This window comes from Coffea arabica, chromosome 3e (assembly GCF_036785885.1).
Source record: "Coffea arabica cultivar ET-39 chromosome 3e, Coffea Arabica ET-39 HiFi, whole genome shotgun sequence".
Lineage (NCBI taxonomy): Eukaryota > Viridiplantae > Streptophyta > Magnoliopsida > Gentianales > Rubiaceae > Coffea > Coffea arabica.
Genome location: NC_092315.1, coordinates 25,470,315 through 25,494,793, shown reverse-complemented (window position 1 = coordinate 25,494,793; position 24,479 = coordinate 25,470,315). Strand labels below are relative to the sequence as shown.

General features: G+C 35.5%; 2 protein-coding genes across 2 annotated transcripts; one reads left to right on the top strand and one right to left on the bottom strand.

Annotated features, from left to right (window-relative positions):
- The first annotated feature begins 501 nt into the window (after window positions 1–501).
- LOC113705494 (endonuclease III homolog 1, chloroplastic-like) lies at window positions 502–12,066 on the top strand. The gene is made up of 10 exons (XM_072083351.1): window positions 502–803; window positions 922–1,049; window positions 3,139–3,202; window positions 5,453–5,571; window positions 8,324–8,390; window positions 8,742–8,833; window positions 9,067–9,204; window positions 9,402–9,506; window positions 10,580–10,663; window positions 11,497–12,066. The coding sequence occupies exons 1-10, from the start codon at window positions 656–658 to the stop codon at window positions 11,629–11,631; spliced, it is 1,080 nt and encodes a 359-aa protein (XP_071939452.1). The 5' UTR covers window positions 502–655; the 3' UTR covers window positions 11,632–12,066.
- Window positions 12,067–17,738: 5,672 nt separating this feature from the next.
- Window positions 17,739–22,512, bottom strand: LOC140038248 (uncharacterized). Its single transcript, XM_072083350.1, has 7 exons — window positions 21,962–22,512; window positions 21,203–21,260; window positions 20,614–20,720; window positions 20,404–20,532; window positions 19,426–20,324; window positions 19,031–19,178; window positions 17,739–18,911 (listed from the first exon to the last, which is right to left on the bottom strand). The coding sequence occupies exons 5-7, from the start codon at window positions 19,673–19,675 to the stop codon at window positions 18,770–18,772; spliced, it is 540 nt and encodes a 179-aa protein (XP_071939451.1). The 5' UTR covers window positions 19,676–20,324; window positions 20,404–20,532; window positions 20,614–20,720; window positions 21,203–21,260; window positions 21,962–22,512; the 3' UTR covers window positions 17,739–18,769.
- Window positions 22,513–24,479: the final 1,967 nt, after the last annotated feature.

The following is a 24,479-nucleotide window of genomic DNA, read 5'->3' as shown; positions in this document are numbered from 1 at the left end:
TTAAAGATAATTTTTGAATCTAAGATTCCGTTTGGATTGACTTTTTTTTCAAAAAATAAGTTTTTCAAATTCAATGTTACAGTAATATACAATAACTCAAGAAACATCCCATCCATATTAATATATCAAATATTTCAAAAAAATTTTATAGTAAAAATTTTTCATATACACTGCTACAATAAAATATTTCAAAAACACCTACCAAAAACAGCTAATCCAAACGGAGCCCTTGCCATTTGAGCCCAATGGGTACCCAAGTATTTCCCATCCTTTCCCATTCATTAATGGGTATAGTTGGGATGTGTCCCAACTTAAACCCAATACCAAATTATAATACCCATCCCGCCCAAAGTTCCTTTGGGCATGGGTAGCCCATTGGGACTTGGGACAAATTGCCAGCTCTACTAAATATCTATTAAACAAAATATTATTCATATGTATCCAATATTATTTCATTTCTTTTCTAAACTTCGGAACAATATCATCAAAATTAAAATCTCTTCCTTCCTCTTTTCTTTTCTCTTGTAACTTAAACTCTCTCTTTTTTTCTTTTCTATCCTAAACTCCCAAACCAGCTGTAGAGGATGCCAGTTAAACCCCAGACAAATTAATGAAACATAAACAAGTAAATAATTGTTAGATTTTATCCTACTAAATGTCAGTCCCTCTTCTCCGAAACGCAATATTGCTTTCCGTTACGGCGCGAATCGTCTCCTTCAGCAACAGAACAATCCGAAAGATGTCCCAAACCCGATTTTCATCCAAAATCCAGATTCCAACTTCAAACCATAAGAAAAACCCAGGTCACTATGACCCATTTTCGTTTAGTTCTTGTTTTCTCTTTGTATTTCTTTTTTGGCTATTTTTTTAAAAAAATTTGTTTGTGCTGTCCGATGCATCTTTTATATTCATGACTGTCAGGTGATGAAAGCTGCAATGGAGGTTCTGCTGCAAATATTCGAGTCTTTGTTAGGAAAAAGAGAGCAAAAAAGAGTCTAGAAATTAGTCCAAAGGAGGAGGTTAAGGCTGAAGAACCTCGGCAGCAGCAGGTAAGACTGACTTTTATTTTTATTTTTGATTTTTTTTTTCAATTACTGTCTTTGTATTTTTTTAACATTTTCATATATATAAGAAATTTTTATTCTATTCTTTAATATTCACAGCTCATTGTTGTGTATCTTACAGCATTTCATAGTTATAGTCGTATAGGATTCTTTGAATGTTTTTTTTTTTGGCTGTGATAGCGGCTTGTCTGGACATCAATAAGAAATGTAATAATGAAAAGCAATTCTCTTGTTTTGTAGTGAAAATTAAGTTGATGGTTGTTCATTACTCTTTTGAAATGGAATAAGAATCCCTGAATCCCCAAGTTGATTGCATGTGAGAGGATTTGTGAAAATTGCAGAGCTCCATCGCCTAAGTGATACACAGCATTCAAAATATGGTTATATTAATTGCCACTGCACTGATTTCAGTGTGAATTATAAATTTCTTTGTGTATATTGAGCTGTACATGTGTTACACAAATCAGTGTAGGTGCCCTTTACAGTAAGAATCTCAAAATTGCTGACTTATTTGCAGTAATTTTATTTTGTCAAAACGGCATTTAATTGTATTATATCATTAACTTGATAATATGAGTGTTAGTTACAAAAAGGAACAACTGTCCTATAGTCTTTCTGTGCAAGATCTTTGATCCACATTGGGAAACTAGTGTCCCACTTTACATCATTAACTACCTTAGATGCAAATTTTGCTAGCCTATGACAAACTTCATTTCCTGATCTATGAACAAAAGAGAAATTGCATTGGTCAAACAGCTCTCTCAATTCCTGTATATCTTCCAGTGTCATCTCAATATTGCTGTCTTTGCCTGATCGGATTCTCTCTATTAGGCCTTTGCAGTTAGATTGGACTTCAATTTTACTCCAGCCTGCTTCCTTTCCCATCAGCAATGCACTACGTATTGCTAAAGCTTCTACAATGAGGGGTTCTCCGTTTTTTTGTTCCTGTAGTGCCCAGGCCTTCAATAGGTCTCCTCTGCAGTCTCTAGCCACTATTCCTTTTCCTGTTCTGTTCATTTGAAAACAAATAGCAGCATCAGCATTGATTTTGATGATCCCTTGCTCAGGAGGATTCCAGTTCCTGCTCGGATGATGTTGAGTTGTTTCAGCAATGCATTCTCGTCTTCCTTCTTCCTCAGCTTCCTTGAACTCCTACCATTCCTGTTGAGCCTTTTGTACACAAATCAGTTCTTCCCTTGCTTGTTGTCCATGTGTTACTCTATTTCTATCTTTCCATATCTGCCAAAGGGTGTTAATTGTCAGGTCAAGATGATCTTTTCCATCAGGTCTTTCCTTAGCCTGCAGTAATCCCACCCACCATCTCCAAAAGTTGAATTGGAGATCATTTAGTCCTTCCCAGTTTATTGGAGCTAGCTTCCAGATTCTTTTTGCATATTCACATTCAAAGAGCATGTGCTCCAACGTTTCTACGCCTTCCCCACATCTGTAGCAGCACTTTTCCCTTTTCCCAGTCCTCCTGTTAAGCACTTTGTTAACAGGTAGACAGTTCTTCAAGCACTTCCACATGAAATGCTTCAGTTTATGTTTCACTCTAGAGCTCCATAGCTGTTTCCTCACACTTTTGTTTCTTCCTTGGCAGCTAGTTTGCAGTAATTTGTGCAATGTAATTTTTTTAAGAATTTTCTTCTAGCAGGGGAGTTGTGGGAATTAAGAAGCTGAGTGGAGGAGCAGGGGGATTTGAAGGACCTCTAAGTCCTGAGGCCTCAACCTTTCTACAATGTAAATTTGTTTATTAGTGTTGTAAATAGCAATTTTGTTCTAAAGGAGCCAAAGTTGTGGGCGAGTTTTGGTTGTGTTTTGAAAAAATAATGGTTTTAGATTTTGTGAATTATGTAACATGCAGCCATCTCTATAAGGAAAAAGAATTTTGTGCTTGTTTCCTAAAAAATGATTTAAAAGTTGCCTTCTACGGAAATATGTGGAATCATGCTTGTTGAGTTGTCTTGTACGTTTTGAATATTTTTGCATTTAAAGGATCCTAAAGTGGTTAGCTACACTTCATTGATGCAATATCTTGTTAAAGTCCAATTGTAACTTAGTAGGATTGTTGCAGCTTTGCAGTCTACCTGACATTGAAGATTTTGCATATGGAAAGAAATGTGGCTATTCCTACTCAAGTTAGTTCTTTCTTTAGCTCTTTAACATTGCATTTATCGACAGAACTGATGTTTCTATACGTTAAGAGGAAATAGCTATTATTGGTGAAGTCTTCAGCATATGCAGTTTCATAAATTCAAATTACAATAAGTTGAGGACTTTAGTTATCACATATGCAAAACAAACAGTACAATGACATCTTTATGGTTTTGTATATAGCTGTCAAACAAACCCATTTAACTAAATTTACCCATACCTGCCCATGAATAGATGGGTATGGGTATCTTAAATTTTTGCATATGGGTATAAATGGGTTACCCAATAATACCCTTTTCTTAATTGGGTATTATTGGGTAACCCATCAAACCCAATTAACCCATTTAAAATTGTTTTCACCCAAACCTCCTCTCTTCCCCCACCCATTTTTTTTTTTCAAAATTTTCATTTTGTCATGATGTTAACTACTTTTGTTTCATTATTATTATTATTTGTTGGTTTTATCTTATCATTTTATTTTCTCTTAGTTTGTTAACTTGCTCATTTTTCACCATTACCAATTTGTGATAAGTTTTAGCCTCTTTTCTTATTTTCCAAAATGAAATTTTAAATTTACACACGAAAAAATGCTAGAAGTTTAAAATTTTTGGATTAAGTTTTTATGTTAACTTTTATAGTACTTAGTTCAAATTTTTGTATTCTTATTGTTTAATTTTTAAATAGTATGTAATTTTGTGACATAGATTATATATGGAAAAAAAATTGATAATTAGGTTTATTGAGCATTATAAATAAATATTTTAAACTAATGATGGGTGCAAAGGATGGTATAAATTGATAATTTAGTTTGTAAAAGTAAATTTAAATGAATTTACAACAAGTTAAAATAAATGGGTTATAAATGGGTAATTGGGTTACCCAATTCATTTTTTAACTTACCCATTTATACTCATCTAATTAAATGGGTATAAATGGGTTGACTCACTTATACCCATTATCCATGTTACCCAACCCAAACCCGCCCAAATCACCCATTTTGACACCTCTAGTTTTGTACATTGAACATCTCTTATATTTCATAAATTGCTAAATTTCCATGTGTTTTTTTTATAGCTTTCACACACCAGAATCATTTATAACATGTCATGTATTCCTTCCCAGTTGTGTGCATTACAGGCTTGTAATGTATGTAGAGCAGCTTTTAGTTCTAGCGATGAACCAGAAGATTGGAAATACACACACGTACATGGAAATACACATGCACAGATAGCATTGAGCTTTTGTTATTGTTGGTTAAGAGCCGGGGGGAGGGGGTGGTGGTCAGTGGGGGAGCGGGAGGGATGGAGAGAGTCAAGTTTCCTGGTTATTTCAAAATTAATGCCATGTTCCTAGAGTTGGTTTATCTTTTCAATATTTTCCCTATTTATGTCTAAGATTAATATCAGGTTTATTGAGTAGCTATATTTATTCAATATTTGAGGTTAAGTTGATCAATTGAGTCATGATCATGGTGCATATTGTTTTCTTTCTTTTTTTCACCATGAACATAATTGGTTCTCTAATTGATGATTGTGGAGACCTTTGATGCTGTTTAACATAAAACGATCTATTTGCATTTTCTCAGCTTAGCATAAAAAAGATTTGGCTAGCTATAAAATGGTAGGTAATATTACATTTATTCCCATGAGATTCATCATAATTAGTTATGTGTCCTCTGTAGTTCCGAAAATTATTTGGACATCTCTTGGCAGGTTTTCTACTGGAAACAAAATTACGAACATGGATTTTCACCTTATATTATACTGCTTATTGTAATAATAGGATTTCATGTAAAATTGTCGTTGACAATGTAGACTTGTGTACATGATATAAAAGCTTAGGGTCAGTAGGATACAAACTTGTGGGGAGGTCAGCCTAATTTTAGACATTAGTTTGCTTACTATTAATTTTAGACATTAATTTATTTACTGGAATTACGATACACTTCAGTGGAGTTTGCTTTCCTGAAATTGATGATGCCTTAGTGTATAGTCAGAAAGTAAATCTATCAATTGTATTATCCCTTTTCATCAATGAATAGATTATTTTTCGTCTCCTAGAAAGTTTTTTATAGCTTTCCTAATCCTTTAGGGATACTTTGTCAGTGGAGTCTTCTTTTCTTGTGTTATATGATGGAGAGTAGAGATGGATTGCAGATTGTCTATATTTTGTATCTAATTTTGTTGATTTAACATTTAAAGTGAGCCTGAGATTTTGCAGTTTATTTATTTCAGCTCAAGCTCCTGAAAATTGGGAAAAAGTTCTTGAAAGAATTCGCAGAATGAGATCTTCAGAAGATGCACCAGTTGATTCCATGGGTTGTGAGAAAGCTGGAAATTCTCTTCCTCCTAAGGTAATTTTCTATTAAAAAATAGGGAAAATAAATCCTTTACATTAAGGAATAGAGTGTTGGAAATGGGATATTGGAGACTGTTAATATTTAGGTTTAAGTCTCTCCTTTCATATCTTGCTCATGTTATTAGTAGTCCTGATGGAATTCCCTGTTTATCTAATGTATTTTTGTTGGGCATCTATACTGTGTTCAATAATTATTCTGAATGTGAGTATTGATGCTTGTGAATGTTCAGTCTATGATTCTCTCTCTAATAAATGCACATGGTTCAATTTTCAATTTCATATATCCTGTAATTTGTGAATGTTTTTCTATGTTGTTTTTTTTTTTCTGTGACATGATTGATTCCATGGGAGCATTAATCTGTCATTGGTTCTTTTTTTTTTTTTTTGGGGAAAGGGAGGAGGGGGGATTAGGGAACAAAGAGTTTGAAAAGTCTAATCCCTGTCCCTCCCTCTCTCTCCCTTTCTCTCTCTCGTAATTCATTTATGTAGAAATTGAACTTTATATTTGGGAAACTATGTGTTCTTTCTCTGATGGAAGCTAGGACATTGAAAAGCTGCCTTGTCCCTTTAGTTCATCTTCAGATATGGACCCAGAGATTACTGGAATTTTCCTAGCCTGAGATTGTAGTTGCCAACTGAAAGGGAGACTACTAGACAAAATTCACTTGCCCCAGAACCAGCTTTTGACCTTGCTTGAACTTTCTCGGAGGGAAAAAGAATTTATTTACTACTCTAGCCTAAAGGAGTACATGTGTTTATGCATGTATCAGTGAATATATTTTCTCACACTTGCAGAGCCCATACAAAAAGCCATTGTTGTGGCACCAATTTCATAGCTAATGTGTTCACAAGTGCCAGCTCAAGTAGTTAGATGAAAGGCCTGGGCTTAGTTCTACCAGCTTTATCACCATCTGGAGTCCAAGTACGATCAAGTGCCAAATTTATGTTCTGTAGCACTCAGGAAGATATCTAACTAATTTTTCCATTTGTATGAAATCCATGGAAGTTAATTCAATACAAATTCCATAAAAAGCGATTGGAAGCAGTGATTATTTGACCTGCATTGTGGTTCTATTCCTCAGGAATTGTGAGGCATATTATAGCAAAATTTCTAGTGCAGTCTTTCCCTTCTATTTTCCTTTTGACATTATCATCTTAAAATGTTTTATACTTAGATGTTACATGTTGCACTTCCTGGTATGAAGAAGTGAAAATACATTTGATTCCAGTTTTTGGCTATTGGTGGTAAGGGCTAAATTTTTGTTTCTTCCTTTCGGTATGAAAGGTTGAATAGGAATGTGAGAAAGGGAAATTGTATTACAATTTTCCCATTATCTGGTGAGGATCAGGAATGAAATTCATTTAATGTAATCAAGTGTAATTTGAGAATGAAATGAGGATCACATTATACGGAGGGTGAATTGTCTACACATTTTTATAGTTTGTCTTTATTAAATTTGCGTTATAGTAGAGCTAAGTTCTGTGCTTGCAAAAGGCACAGTTGCAGCTTCATCTAGTGTACTGGGTAATCAGTCTATGGACAAAACCTGAAGCAAAGGGGTTTTGGAGTCTGAATCTTGGGATGGTGGGGAATAATATATAGTACAAGAAATAATGTCTTCTTTGGCTATGTAAGGATCTTATGAACTCCTCAATGAGCCTAGCAATTTAAAGTTTCAAGCAACTGATAAACATAAACCTAATGCTTTCATAAAGCTAAATTCCATTTTGTTAGTTACCAATCCCCTCACGACTTGTCATTGGTCAAAATGTGGATCTTCTTCATCTTGTTGTCATATAAAAGAACAAGTAATAATGTGAATTATAATAATATTAATAGTAGCCATTAGGCTATAGTATATCCCACTTAGTGGAGATGATACTTGTGTTTCTGCATACTTGATGATGTAATTATACAACAGCTTGCAAGTTCTGATTGAAGAAAATGGTTTACATTTTCAGTCAAAAGAAGATGAGCAACGAAACATTATATATCCTGAACATGTCTGTCTTTTGCTTTGTCAGTCTGGTTTAATATGTATATTAGTTTAAAAAGGAGGAATGTAAACTATGTGAAATTTTCTCATGGGTACTTATTATTTTTGAAAAGGATGCAAGAATTTGCTGGTAATTTTTAACAATCTGGAAGTACACAACTATGATCTCCAAGATGGACCTGGGTGAGGACAAAGAAAAGCCAAAAGACTACCGTCACAGTTAGCAAAATCTAGGTTGAACTGTCTTTTTTGTTGTTATCTTTAAAATGTTTTAACATCTCTTATAATTGTTTCGACATAGTAGTTGCTTATATTTATGAAGAAAGTAGTTCTTTATTTGTTTAAATTTTTTGTTCAGCATGTTGTGCTCATGGCTTCGAAAAGATCAAAATACGAATAGCATTTGTAGTAATTACTTTGATGCAAATTCTGGGAGGACATAGTTGCATTGGAGCTATCAGCCCTCAACAGACAGAGGTCTTTCTCTGTTTTTACTTTGATTTACCTTAGCTTTTCCTGTATTTCACAAGAACCACTAATTTTGGTCTCAAGTACTTTATGGTAAGGGATTATAGTTATTTTCATCTGTCATTGTGCTGACAAGTTCGCTAATGCTTTCCCTTATATAAGCAGAGAATTTTGAACATAAACTGATATATGCAGATGACATATCTTTGCATGGTGCCTGGAGATGACTTATCACGTTCTTATTGATATTGTTTTGTTCTCTTTTTGTTTTCTTTTCACCAGGAACGAAGATTTGCAGTTTTGGTATCTTCACTCTTATCAAGTCAAACCAAAGATCACGTTACCCATGGCAAGTTTAAATGTTTGCATTTGTATATCCTCTTTAAAAATTGGAAAAAAGTATTTATTCATGGATGGACTATTGAACCAAATGAATGTGCATTTCCCAATAAATAGACTAACTTGTAAGTGATGATCTCAAAAGTGAAGTTACAATTATGGGGCATTGAAGAATTCTTTTTAGCATTGCATACAAAAAATGAAAATAAAGCATTTATTTGTGTGGCTTAGCCTGTTAGAATTCCTTGCTGTTATATTTGGCTGCATTCATTGATTGTTTATAGTATTGTGTTAGAAAGTAATTTTTTTCGTACCCTTCCAGTTTCACGTTTTTCATTTGTACTGTCTGATGGTTGTGCAGGTGCCATTCAGCGGCTCTTACAGAATGGGCTGCTTAATCCAGATGCCTTAGACAACACTGAAGAAGCTACAATTAAGAACTTGATTTACCCAGTATGTCTGTATATTGCAAGGCCTTAAGTTCCCTGTTTTATATTGATGACTTGAAATGTTAGTAGTTATTTCATATGTCACTGACTAAAGCAAATGCCAGAGAAAGTGGATCTGATACAGTGGTACTTGATTCAAATAAAGCATGTAATAATTTAAACTATTCTCCTTTAACCCAACATTTTGTTTGTTAATCTATTAACATGTGCACTTATTTCAACTTCTTTCCTTATCAGGTTGGTTTTTACACAAGAAAGGCTTCCAACTTAAAGAAGATAGCGAAAATTTGTCAACTGAAGTATGATGGGGACATTCCAAGCACATTGGAGGACTTGCTTCAACTCCCAGGGATTGGTCCTAAGATGGCTCATCTGGTAAGAGTATAACTTAGTTAACACATCAGCTTAATTACTTCTGAAGCTATCTATATCTGCTTTTGGTTTTCGGTTATGAATGTTGGTGGGGGGATTGTTCTAGGTGTCTGTGTGGATACTCATGTGCATCGAATCTGTTTAGTTAACTCATCAGCTTAATTACTTCTGAAGCTATCTATATCTGCTTTTGGTTTTAGGTTATGAATGTTGGTTGGGAGATTGTTCTAGGTATCTGTGTGGATACTCATGTGCATCGAATCTGTAATCGTCTTGCTTGGGTATCACGCCCTGGCACAAAGCAGGTAAATTAGTATGCTTTTTGGCATGTGCATTATAAAAGATATATTCTACTCTATAGATGGAATTCTAGGATTTGGTTTATGTCATCTACTTCATTTTACTAACACGCTGAGAAACTGAGATCTATGTCTGAATTAATAAATTATGCTTTTCACCCACAATGGATATCATACAATTCTGCAAGTTCACAGTAAGAGAGACTTTAGCATTTTGCTGGTTGTATGACGGCATTTATAATCATGAATTGGATTACTTCTGTGTATGAAATAGGCTTCAGATTTAGTATCCTTAATGCTGTTGTTCTTTTTGGTTCAAAATTACATACATAGGTCTTATAGTCAAATCAATAGTTACAAAATCTATATATTTCTGCCATTTTGAAAGCACCTAATGAGCTTTCATTAACTGGTTGCGAAGATAGGATTCCAGCATTAGGATGGATTTGACAATCCCTTTTTTTTTCACCTTTCAAACACATACCTTTTTATCTTTTCTGATAACTTAATATTTTTCCATCCAAATTAACCTAGATATTCGGTATTTCAGTCAAGTGACTTGCTTATAGCATGAATACATTCTGTTCAAATTGTAGCTTTAACATTGTTCCAGTTGCAATATAGACTGTATGATTGGTTGGTTCACGGGCAATAGAAATATTTCATAGCAGCTGTACCTATCTTTTCTGCCCTGCAATATTTCGTTCAACAAAAAAATGTAACTGAAAGTGAACTAGAGTTAAGCAGAAGAACCCAGAAACGCTTTACATGGCTCACCTAGTTTCATTCCCTCCTGACACTAGAAATGGGTAGAATACTGTTTATCAGAGATTCAGAAAAAGGAACAGGACTAAGTTTCAGGTAAATCCTTGTGCCAACTAATAACTTTACTTCTGGATAATGGAAAATGAGCTAGAAATAAGCATAAGAAAACAGATTATCTTTACTAAATGACCTGTTTCCATCCCCTCCTCATATTATGGAATGGGTAAAGAACTATTTATAAGAGATTCTGAAAGAAAGAACAGAATTACATATCAAGTGAGTCTTTCTACTAACTGATAAGTTTTACTTGTCAGAAAACTTCTTCGCCTGAGGAGACAAGGGAGTCCTTGCAACTGTGGCTTCCAAAAGAAGAATGGGTTGCAATTAATCCACTTCTGGTATGTTGAACCCCCTCCTTTCATATAAATGGAATACATATTAGGCAAAAATGGATTGAGGTCATCCCTTAATTCTAAAATGCAGAATTACTAGAGAATAATGACGCAGTTTCTTTCCTGCTTTGAGCGAAATTTCCTTGTCTCAAACATCATGTTTCATATATGCATGTAATTGATAGTTATCTATCTTAATTATGCTTCGCCTTCATTGGTATTTTCCTTGTGGTGATGTCCTGTTTCTGTTTAAGCATTGAAAAGGCACTTTTGATTCCATAATGGATAGTGGCCTACCTAATGTGCTGGCCTTGAAGTTTGTATTGTTGGATAACTGAGATATTGTTTACCATGCTCAACTGTGTGGTTTTTTGGCATTACCTTAGCATAATATAGATGCCTAATCTGTAGGAAAAGTGTAACTCTCTGTTTCAACGATGTAAAGTCTCATATTGTAGAAGAGTGTCCAAATTGTAAGATAAAGCTTATAATAAAATTGAAACAAGGGAATTCATTAAACAACCTAATAGTCCTAGGGTTTCTCTGAACTAAAGCAGTTATAACCACTATGTATGGCAATTGTTGCTGTCTACTTGATTTCACCATTAAGATTACACTTCAGTTCCTTGTCATGAATCTCCTTGTTTATCGTTTGCACTATTGCTGCAACATTGAAAAATCCAATGCTTTTGAACCTTTTTTCAAACACTATTTTTTTTAAACGCTATTGTTTTGGGGATTCGAAGTCTTTACTTTTTGAATTTTAGTGCAGTTTTTTTTTTATTTTCTATTTTTTTGACCATGTTGTTTCATCTATCTACTGGAAATACTAAATGCAGGTTGGCTTCGGACAGACAATATGTACTCCTTTGAGACCTCATTGTGGGACATGCACAGTCAGCAATTTCTGCCCATCTGCATTTAAAGAGATCTCAAGCCCATCGTCCACACCCAAGAAACCTCGTTCAAATTGATTTGAAAAGTAGGGGGCAAGTTTAAAATTGTCATTCTAGTGAAGATTTATAATTTTGCTTCCAAGGCACTAGATGGCTAGAACTCCACTTTCTGCAGCATGGTCCTGCTTTGCCAATTGTGCAGAAGATACGCTCTACGTATTGCCTGTCCGGTTAGAAGAAACCAAGTGGTCCGTCATTGAAGTAGTAGGTAGTGAAGTATTGAATCTTTTTGATTTCTTGGGAAAACCTTTTTGACGTTTGTATGTATCTCCGAACATTTATAGTCCAAATAGTGAAAAGTTCAAGATTGAGTTAAATCCTCTTCCCTGAGCTAAATTTGTTGATATTTGACAGGGGAACGGGGACTTGTAAATGAAGACAAAAACTAGGACTGTTCTTTTGTGAATCAGTTTGCTGTTTACATTTGAACTTGACCTTCAAAGTCTTACTTTAGATTTTCTGTTGCACTTTCGATATTTCATTTTTTTTTAGGGAAAATTGCACAAATCGTCCCTCACATATCATTGATGTAAAAATTTAGTCCCTCAAAATGAAAATAATCACTTTTAATCTCTAACAAATTAAAAATGATAACTTTGGTCCTTGATCACTTTTTTGTTCGAGGTTTTGTCGGAACTAGTCATGAGCAGGTCACGTGACTAATTTTTAAAGGGTAAATATGGCATTTCAGTGTAATGTTGACCAAAAATGTAAGGGACTAAATGTCCTATATCTGAATTAACCATTATACAAAATTGGCTAATCACTTTTTTATATTAAAATTTTCCAAAAATACCTTGAAAAAACACATGGATTGTGCAACAAAAAAATTGGTTTTGGGACAAATATCTAATTCCATCCACCTCTTTATTATAAATAAACCCTTCCTATAATTTTTTCAAAAATCCTAGATATCTAAGAAAGGCACTAAATGGAATTTCCAACTCAAAACTAGAACCTCATTATATACTAAAAAATTGCACCATAGAAAAAGCAGATTTGCACAAAAAATATCCTCCAACAAGTAATTTATGAATTGCTTGCCAAAAAAAAAAACTCCAACAAGAACAAGTAATTCATGTTCTACACAGTTAGAAATCAACTAAAATCTCAAATTATTGTTTTAAGTTTGACTATATTTTTCTCCAATATTCAATTACAAAATAAAAAATAAGCGAAAATGAAGCAAAACAACAGTAACCTTGGCAAGATTCCCCAGACCAATGTTACATGAAATTTCAACTTCAATAATACGTCTTCTGTCTCCAATGCTGCCATTAATCTTCGGGCAAGATCATCATTTTCCATGGTCAAACCAAACAGCACCACTAGTACTCTTGTTGAACTCTTCTTCATGGTCAAACCAAGCATCATTTCCATAGTATCAAACCAGGTAGCCCACATCTAGAGTCCAGCAGCACCGGATACGGGGCAGGAGCGGTCGTCAGAACGACCGCTCCTGAACGGTCTCCTCACAAGACCCAAATGTGAGGCGAGAAATATTCCACGTCAGGAAGCCTTCAACAGGCCCCAAAAACGACGGCGTTTCAAAAAAAAAATGTTTAGCCAAAACGGGAACATGACGGACCAAACGGAAGAGTTTGAATTTTGAAAATCAAGTTCAAAATTTGAATCAGCCGCATAAAACAAAACTGAGAGAAAAGAGGAGGTATCCTGCTGAAAGTAGCAATTGACAGAAAAGTGGGTGGAGAGAGCTGGGGTATGGTGTTGAGTGAATAAGGAAGAAAGCAAACAAAAAAGTGGAGAGCCACACAAAACAAAACTGAGGGAAGAGAGGAGACGTCCTGCTGCAGGTAGCAATTGACAGAAAATTGGGTGGAGAGAGTTGGGGTATGGTGTTGAGTGCATAAGGAAGAAAGCAAACAGTGCAGTGAGAGTGTTGTATGCATTTTGAAGCTGGGTATGAGAGTGTTGTATCCATTTTGAATGCGTGCAAGGCAGGCGGCAAGGTAGAAGCAAACAGAGGAAATTAATCATGTCACGAAGCCAGATTTTGTCGTGCAACTTAATAGCATAAGCAACTGCGCTCTCCGAGTTCGGTGAAACATAAAGCGTATGGTGAAGACCAAGGTAATGTTACTGAATACAGTCTGTTAAATGAGTAATATGTAGTTGGTCTATGCTCATCATGCAATCTTAGTTTGCTCCTCTCCTAACCATGCAGTGTGTATAAAATGAAGACGTAAAGTTCATTGAGGTGAAGGAGATGAAAAGACATATATGTGAATAATAAAAGGGTGTACCTGGTGTTGTAAGTTAATTACATAATGTAAGAAATATATTACAATGAGTAGAAAATACTTTGTTTGGCCCTCAAAATGTAGAAATAGTAGAAAATGCGCAATTGGCTTAGGCGCTTGTTAATAACGAATGATATAAGATCCAGTGAGCTAAAGAACCTAGAACCTAAATATAATCAGCAGAGTGGATGTACATACAGTTAAAATAAATTTACACCGTGTGACCAATACGTTACAGTCTATATAACTTAGTGTACATGGAGTTCTATTAGTACATAAATAATGCCGTTGTATTAGAATAAAAGTAAGGTGATGTGATTCATTAATCGTATTGATAAGTGTAATAATAGGATTTGGTATACGAGTAATGTGTGATTCATAATACATTATGAATGGTAATATACATTTATCTTGTCGTTTATGTACATACAATTCATGAAGTGTTACAAATTATGGTGTTTGATGCATAATTGGTAGGAGCAGAAATAATGAATTGCAGCAAATTGACAGAAGATAGGATCCCTGAGTTGGGAATGGAGTTTAACAGTGAAGAGGATACGTACAAGTTTTACAACAAATATGCCTTTAAAATGGATTTTAGTATACGCAAAAACTATCTGAATAAAGATAAAAATGGCGTGACCACGTCTAGGAGATATAGTTGCTACAAGGAAAGTGTGAAGTGCAAGTACGAAGGTGATGTGATGCCAAAGAGGACACGAGCGCCGACGAAAATGATCTGAATGTGGAGGAACGTGATAAGATTCAATTTGTGAATGAAATGGGAGAGGCAGTAATCGCAAGAGGATTTAAAAAATGTACCAGTGGGAAGAGAAGTAAAGTGATGCGAAGTTGGATCGATAAATTTGACAGATTAAAAAGAAAATCTAGATTGTCAAGAACTACACAGACTACGGTAAGGATCCAATAACTATTATGGTAAACATCTATACTACAACAATGTTATCGTAATTCCCTATCTACAATCCATAAGTACCATTCACTATAAAATAACATTATTGTCGTGTCAATAATACAGGTCTCAGAATCGGAGCCGACATCGATTTCATTTGATGAACACATGTTTATAGGATGCCGTTCATCAATTGACTCAGTTTCGGTTAGTATAAAATAAACATGGCTTTAACTTTTATTTGGATGTTTCTTACAGCACAATTAGTTATGATGATGTTACATTGTGTGATGATTTTGTTACGGCTGACATCCCTCATGATATACTCTTTTTGTCTGTTTTATATAATTATTTGACCCATACAAAATTCGTAGATGCATTCAATGAGTTAGTCAGTGAATGGCCCTCCAAACACTGTTGCTCCCGAAATCGAGGAAAGTCTAACGGTATGCATACATTAAGTAGATAAAATAAGGTCCTTTTTTCGTATCGTAGAGTTACTTTTTCTTTAATTGTAATGGTGGGCACCCGAACACTATCGAAGCATGCATATTTTGTAGTTAACATATAATGCTTTAATGACATATTATTTTGTATTATCCGAAAGTCTACCGATTGGCTAATCAGGGGCCTCATGGCAGTGTCCCTACAGAATGGATGCACCCCAAATTTTTTATATTTTTCAAACATAACTCCGTCAGAGATATTTTAATGGTTTAAAATATCATTTTTTATAGTGTCTAGTCCAATTTAGCTTTGGAACTGAGCAATATAGGCATTGCTAATGAGTTGTTGATAATTGAATAATTATATTGTACAACGTAGGCGGAGCGTGCAACAATTTCAACACACTGTAATAAGGATGCATATAATGTATTTTCACCATCACCCCAGGTGACAAGCTTTTATCATTACCCCATATATATATGGTGTCTTGTTAATTGGATATTTCGACAGCGTATATCATTAACCGTATGTATCATTAACTGTATTGACTGATTTATCATCGTTACGTATTTCAGGAAAGAAATAGCACCTTGGGATTGCGACTAACTATTGACATCAACTCCCCTCAGTTGCAGGTTGATGAATGATGTGTACCTACAATTTTTATGAATACAAAACAATTGGTTATTCCAAACAATTGAGTTTGTTGCTCTCCGTCCCCAAGTTCACCTCATTTACTGATGTTCGTACTTGTCCAGAAAAGATATTGCTCAATTTCGATCGGTTCCGTATTGTAAGCTTGTTTTAATGTACAATCTCTCAATGAATTATGCTTGTTGATTGTAATTCTAAAATTACTTCAAACATTAGGTGTCTAGCACCAGATTTGCAGTGTCTAGCACCAGATTTTTCAGACATGAAGGTGTCTAGAACCAGATTTGTGGTGTTCGTGGACGAACATTTACTAAATGCAGCCATGTCGTCCCTACCAGGGAATGCTGCATATGTACGTTACAAGAAGTTAATAAACTGTTACAACTTATTGATGTGCTTGTACAGGCACCTTGTCATGTTCGTCTATGTTAAAACTTAGATATGTGGCTTATAATTGTGTTAATGATGAGTATTACAGATAGTATTACAGGCACTTCAATAGGTATTACTCCTTTAGTACGGAAATGAAGTTACAATTGGCGTCTCGGATTGGTTCCACACGACCACATGCCAAGTAACAGTTTCGCAAAAGAACATGATATTTCATTGGGACAACTAATTTGAAAGTGGGGTAACTAATATTTAAAATGCAACAAATAGTCATAACGAGATGTACAGATTGAGTTACAACGAGTTACGTGTATGTTACAATTCATTACAACAATGAATTGGCAATCGGCAGTTTTTCGTCTTCTCTAGTTAAAACTAGTGATTTTACAACTAATGATATTTCCCGATATTACAACTAGTGATACTACAGTTATTTAACGTCCGATGAACCTTTCCTCTTCTCTTGTTTGTGCAATTGCTCTTGGCACCAACAATAATTCCTTCTCTCGACACATTAAATTTCTTAGACACTTAATATAGAGATGATCATTTTGAACCCTACAACATTACATGTAGTGAGGCCTTCTCGAACATCTCATTAAAATAGCGAGATCTTCCCGAACATTAAGCAAACCTGGATACGTTTAATTGGCTCCCAAGACTTGGTTTAAAACTGAACACTGTATTGATGAGACTGTAATCCTTGTTGTAGGGAGGTTGAAGATAGCAAAAAATGAATCGAGTACACAGATCCATTGCCACTTTAATATGAAGAGAAATTTGAAGTGTGAAATTGAATAATAATACGGACGAAAATGAAAGGGGGACGAACAAACTGGAGTCTTGTCTGTTTAAGGGATATACACCTGCAAGGGGGTTCTTTTATAGTCCGCAATACCCTCTAATATGGTAAAATATCAGACCCCAACATATATGAGACCAACTAGTACATCACAGGAATGGAATCTGTTTACTCAAATACAGCGTATGGACCATACAATCTTGTTAAGTTCAATAAACATAATATTTGGATGTAGCAAGGTGATTATGTTACAAGGCTCCGATGTTACAATCTCGAATGCAGTTACATTTTTATCATACAAGCTTACTGTCACATGTGCTGGTAGAATTTACTTGACTGATTGCATAATGGTGCTCTTCTTTGTTGCATGTGTAGACTTGTGCTTTATCTCAATGTCAAGGCCTCCTAAAATGCGAAGAACATGTATTTCATATGATTTCATATCTATTGTTGTGTAACAAATTGTAAATCAATTTGTAACAGTTTTCAAACACACTGTAATTAATAGTCTTCAAGCACCACTGTATTAATTTTCGAACACACTTTAACATTCTATTAACTATTTTATAACAGTTTTCAAATACACTGTAACTTACCAATAACTATTTTGTAACACTCTTCAAACACACTGTAACTAATAGTAAAAATAACAGTTCTGTATTAATTTTTAAACACTGTAACACTACAAAAACTATTTTGTAATACTCTTCAAACATACCGTAACTTTCCAATAACTATTTTGTAACACTCTTCAAACACACTGTTGCTTCCTTGCTCAGTTGTTGTCATGGTGGCCCCTTGTTGCAATCCCTGACTGATGTTATCAGGCACAACTGATGAGGTATAAATTGGATTCTCCATGTCCATTACATCTTCATTCAGCTCTGGAAGTTCTCTGGTTTCAATATTTGTCCTCGTAATTGCATCGTTTTCTTCATACTGCGCTGCATTATGCTCATCTTCTTCAAACCATTTCTCATCAATTTCATCAGCATCATCATCTTTATCGTTGCCCCCTTTTTCAGCAGATTGAAATTCTAGCTCTTCTTCGGTATCAGGACTCGTGTACATTGTATAGTTCTCATGTATAGATTTTTTTCCTTTGTCCAATGCTTCAGGCCCAGAAGTGGAAGCTTTTGCTCTCGAATGAGAATACAATATTTCTGCAATCTTTAATATCCTTCATTGGTTATTAACAGCAATGTTATACAGCTCATTTAACTCAGCCTGTAGTTACATCACAACATTACCAATCCATAAATGAGCCACTTGCTCTCACGAATGGAAAACAATACATGTATATACATATATGAACAACTTCGTTAGCTTGGCAGATAGGCTGATATTTGAAAGTGATTCCAATTTTGGCATTTTCAAAATGCCTTCCTGCGAGCATCAAGGTGACACACAGGGTTGGGGATTTCAGTTCCATTACTGATCCATTTATGTTCACGTCGAAGCAAACTTCAAATCTTGGGTTAAAAAATAAATTGGCCGATATATGGCAAGAGTAATTTAAAAACTCACAACTGCTATGGGTTCAACGATGTAACGTTCCATCTTATTCTTTGCGACACCTTTCCCACCCCAATTTAGCAGGCGGGCAAACATGTCAATGACCTGATCGTCAATCGATTTTTTTCAATTAAATATTAGCAAATAAATAATATAGAGGTACTGTATCATTGGTCACAAGGCAACTTGGAAAAGTAAGCTAATCATGGCCATCAAATTTAAATTCCTAACCCGATTCGAAACATGCATGCCATTGCCAAGTGTCTTCAAATCAACGCGTGTTAGGGAAAACTGGAACATTTGAACCAATATGTCCCTACCATTGCATTACACAAAATCTTACAATAATTAGTTGGTACAATAAGCAACTCTGTACAGCTTAATAAAATGATAGAAAATGCTGATATCGGACTAAAGCCTTGGTGAGAAACTTACTTGGGATTCTTGTTTGGGTCCCATGCGTAGGCAGCAACCCTTTTCTCATATAAGTTAACTGTCACATGTGCCGGCAGGATATACTCGGTCGACCTTAACATCGTGCTCTTCTTCATTGCTCGAGTAGGCCTTTGCTCAACTTCCTTCCCTGACACAATCGAAGACAAGGATTAAGGATTTCAGAGCTTGTGTTATAACTGGAGACTGTAAAAATGGGTGTTGTGCATGTAACTTGAGGTCAACGTATTTGTAATAACCAATGAACACTTTGTAACTGTTCATTAGATTATATATCTAATATATGCAAGTAAATTCTCAAAATACTCTCTAAAACTATTCTGTATCGTACATTTATTTATTAACCATGAAAATATAGACAAAAATATTTAACCAACCTTGTCGATTTCGACCATATGAACGTAGCCTTCTCGGAGTGTTTGCATCAAATGCAGGATTTTCATGCTGACTGGGATTTGACGGTTGTTCCTCTAGACAATTATCTTCACCACATTCACGGCTGTGACTATTATGCAGCTCCTGTTGTTGTTGATCTTCTATGTTCGCATGCAGCTTCTTGTTCATCTCTAAGAAATCATTGTTTACTTCAGCTGGACGTCTACTTTCAACACCCGTGACTGTCCTCATTGGTGTCACAGTGCTCGAAGATGGGCAAGGACCTTCATCCGTTTACTCATTGTTATTTGTCACTGTACCTTTACCATTTCTGTGGTCCTCTCCCTCACTCTGTCCACTCACATTCATAGCATCATCTGTTGCTCTACCACCTCCTTCACCATCGCTAGCCTGAAGGTTTTCATTATGATCTTTGGCACCCGCATCTTCATTATCATCTTTCTCATTTTCTTCACCATCATGTCCTTCTTCTGCAGATTCATATTCAGATCCTTCTTTGCAATCGGTATCCCGGTACATTGCCACCTTCTGGTCCTTATTTTTTTCCTCTGTATACAATGATTCGACCAGATCGCATGCTGCTTTTCCCTGCTTTTCCCTGACGTGCCATTTCTTTCTCATATGCTTTTTTCTCTTTCAGGTACTCCTCTTTTCGTTTCATCATGTCTTCCTTACTCAACTCATTGTATGCTGCTCGGGCAATATTATTATACTGCATTGTAATATCACCCACGTTAAACTCATCTACTTCTTGTGTCCTCACTTATATTCCATATACTTCTTTCTAAATAGTAGATTGCTTGCTTTCTTTATTATGATGGATATGCATACCTCTGTCACCTTCACTTCTTTCGCCAAAACCTTACATTGATACTCTTTCCTGCCCACAAAGTCCAGTGAAACAAATTTAATACTGCTGTTAAATAATGATTGCTATTTTCTATTACCTACAATCCGACCTGAATTTCATCCATGGATTCAAACGTGGAAGTGGTTCCGCAATCTCACTTGTTCCTGCTACCTCCATTTGCTCATCTTCAGCTGTGTTTGTGGCCATTTTTTTCCTTCTTTTCCCTGCCTTCTTCCCACTGCAATATGCCGATAAATTATCACCAACTTCACTTTTTGAGTGCTATACAAATTGTGAGACACAAACATTAGCCACTTACATATTAAGTGATTTAGATGAAGCCTCGGGTTCTTTGCCACCAAACTCTCTTACTGGTTCATCTCTACCACCTTGGCCACTTGAAGTTCTCGATCTTTTTCCTGCCATCTGAACTAAGAGTTATACAACTGCACTTCAGTTCTATTATGCTTCCCAGATTATTCTGAATGCATTACAAAGTAATAACATATATAATACATCACTCTCAAATCTCAATAACAATACTTTTAAAAACTTGTAACTTTCCTTCCACACTATGTTTGCCAAAATTAACAGTGAGTTAATTATTCTACGGTGCAAATTCCACTTATGATCTACTCTCACTCATTTATCATTTTTTACACAATCGACTTCTTCTTCTATTTCTTGTTCTACTGTACACATATGAGTTATGTATCAATTGCGAGTTACCAATTAAACAATTATGTAATATACTATTTTACAGAGTAGTTCTTATATTGTAATTGCTAAGTCACTGCGTGTTACACTTATCCAACTTCATGTTCAGTCACACTAGCGGAGCAAAACTTGTAATCTTTTTTCCACACTCAGTATGTCAAACTGAACACTATATAAATCATTTTTCGTACCTTGTTCAGCTTGTCGTCGGCTGCCCTACCTATCAACAATCGACTTCTTCTCTTTATCCTGTGATTATACAAATATGAGTTAACTAACAAACAATAGCTAGAAAGTTCACAATATGTTCATGCAATTTTACACAACAATTCTGCTACTGTAACTTCAGAATCACTGCATGTAACAGTTATCCAACCTGCTGTCCAACATGCCTGGTTAAAATAACTTGTAACCTTTTTGCCCACAATGCATCTATCAATCTCAATGTTATATGCATTCACGCAGCTTAACAATTTTACTCTGCGTCACTATTTATTCATATCAAATGTCTCCTTATACAACACTCTGATATATACTTAAGGAAACTATTTTTGTAACACTTTTTTTCGCTTTGTATGTCACCATCAATAACATGTACAAACCACAAACAAACAAACTATAATCCGCCCACAACCATTGCTAGCCAACAAAATCTGCAATAAGTTCAAAGCAATAACTAGTACAAATGTTATATTATTACCCAAGCAATTCCACATTCCATTCACACGATTTTGCAAACACTTGGCGTACTAAGTTTTCTGCACCTGTTCTCCTCAGTGTTGGCCACCAAATTACATACCTTATACTATTTAGTACCAATAAACATTCTGTTCTATCAAAATCATTAAAGATCAATTAACCTATTCATTTATGACGTTAACAACAACTCACATCGCTGCACCACCTTGTTAAGTTTCGAAAGTGATGTCATAACATTGTTGTTTTGTTACCTGGGTGTTTCCTACTTTTTCTCTTCTCCAGATGCCCCAACGTTCCACTTTACAATTTTGATTCATTTTTACCAAGCCCTTCCAGATTTCAAACCGTGACAACTCTGCATGTTGGATTGCTCCTTCATCACAAATGTATTTTTCCCTACTTTCCCCTTTCCCTAGTTTGCCCCAGCCACTTTCTTGCCTGTAGCCACTTGCTTGTTCTGCCTCCAGCCACTTTCTTATTTTCTCTTTTTGCTTCCGTTTTCTAGTGTTCTGTGTGACTGAAATTTGGCAATAGTCAGTGTGGAGGGAAACCAAAAGACTTTTGTGTTTGACGATGCATTTGTGTTTGACGCTTTGTTTGCGCGGGATTTTGTTGACTGGAGCTGACGCTTCATGACGGGCTCCGTTAGTAGCTTCATTTTCTTTTTCCCATTACTAATTGAAACACTGTCGTTTTTGCCGCTTCCCAAAACTATTCGACGTGGCTCGTTGTGGTCCTTTCGTCTACCATTGTGAGAGGACCGTTCAGGAGCGGTCGGCCTGACGACCGCTCCTGCCCCGTATCCAGCAGCACCAGACTACCGGAAATGATGGAGAACCGAAGTGTCATATCTTCCCAAGCCAAGCTGAGGGCCCCATTGGTTCCAGCTGCTATGGTGGTTGTTAGAATTGAAAGAGATGGTCGCTGGGATGAAGGTAAAAGGAGAATCATCAACGGTGGTGGGCTCATCAAAGGGATTAGAGATGAGGAAAAAAAAAGGAGATTGCTTGCTTGAGGTCCATGAGCGAAGAGGATCTCTGTGCATAAATCAGGGTCTTTAAGGCCTTGAAAATAAGCCAATTCATCTGCCATATCCCTCCTTCTTGTTTGGTCTATAATTTTTTTGAAGAAATTGAAGGGGGAAAATTTGGGGAAATTAGGATTTTGGAAAGAAAGGGATTGATAGTCTCTTATATTTGCAGTAGTCAACGCTACACTAAGATACCATATTTGTCAATTAAAAACTGGTCACGTGATTTGCTCATGAGTAGCTCCCACTAAATTTTGAACGAAAAAATGATCAAGATCAAACCTAATTATTTTTAATTTATTAGGAATTAAAAGTGATCATTTTCATTTTGAGGGACTAAATTTTCATATCAGTGATATGTGATCGACAATTTGCGCAGTTTTCCCTTTTTTTTTACCCCACATATATTGACCACACATGGACTCTCATTTTAGTACTTCAAAATATTTGATGAATTATGGAAGAAGTGAAGAACCGTACAGAAGCTCCAAAGGCAAAACCCCTTCCCACCGATATTTTATCTTGCCCTTTTTTGAGAATTTTCTCAAGCTCCTTCTATTTGGTAGTTACCTTTGTGAATTACACTACTTAAGTACTTGTGACATGATTCACAATAAAGGTTTGATAAGAAGTGGCATGGTTCTTTTTTAATAGCTCAAAGATTAAGAAAATTTTCTTTCAAGGGTGGGAAGAAGTCAGATGGACGTACCGGAGAGGCACGATCAATTGGACAACAAAATGTTTGATGTTACACTACTTATGACATGATACACAAGAAAATTTTGATAAACATTGGCGGGGCACTTTCCTTAATAACACAAAGACTAAGAAAATCTTCTTGCAAGGATGGGAAGAAATCAGTTGGACATACCAAGGAGGCACATTCAATTGGCTAAAAAAGTAGCATAATATTTCGAAACAAACAAGGAGCTTTCCGGCAATATCAGAAATTTTGGAGCACTAAAAAGCTTATCAGGCTACAAACGATCAATGGCAGCAGAATGATACTTGTTTAAACCCATAGTCTCTACACTATAGTACAAAAAGAGACACCTTCACCTTTACTAAACGAAAATAGAAATTTTCCTCGCTTCCAAAAAATTTGCAATTTTCCTAAGGCCCCCAACCATTTCTGCCACTTCTTACTGTATGTTTCATCATCAGCTCCACGAAGGAGCAACACTGCTACAGCAACCGCGGAACTTGGTTTTTGAAAGGGAAGATCGATATTTGTATACCACCTTTATATGATATTTACATACTCTCACTATTTTAAATTGGGTTGAAGTGAAACAAAATTTAAGATAGCGAGGACGTATGGATATGGTGAGCTTTGCAATATTAGCTCTACGATATTCATGTGTGACGAAAGTTCAGAATTAATGACTTCTTATCAAACTAGGTCCTAAAAAAGGTGTTTGAATTTTGAAAAGCAACTCTTTGAAAAAATTTTGGCAACCAAATCAATTTTGAATATTTGAACATCCAGTCTAAATTTATTCCCTTATCGGTTGCCTAAAGGAGTAGAAATTCACAAAACTTTCTACAACAATATTTCTTTGAATGATTCATCAAAGAAAGGAGAATCTTTGTCGAACCCAAACTCAATCCCTTCATGTGACCTAACAGTTTTTCGATTGAAAGTTCTTGAACTACTTCGAAGTCTTCCTCCATTGACTTCAAATGCTCATCAAGATCAACTATTTCTTCTACTGTCAAATATTCCTCATGTTTAAATT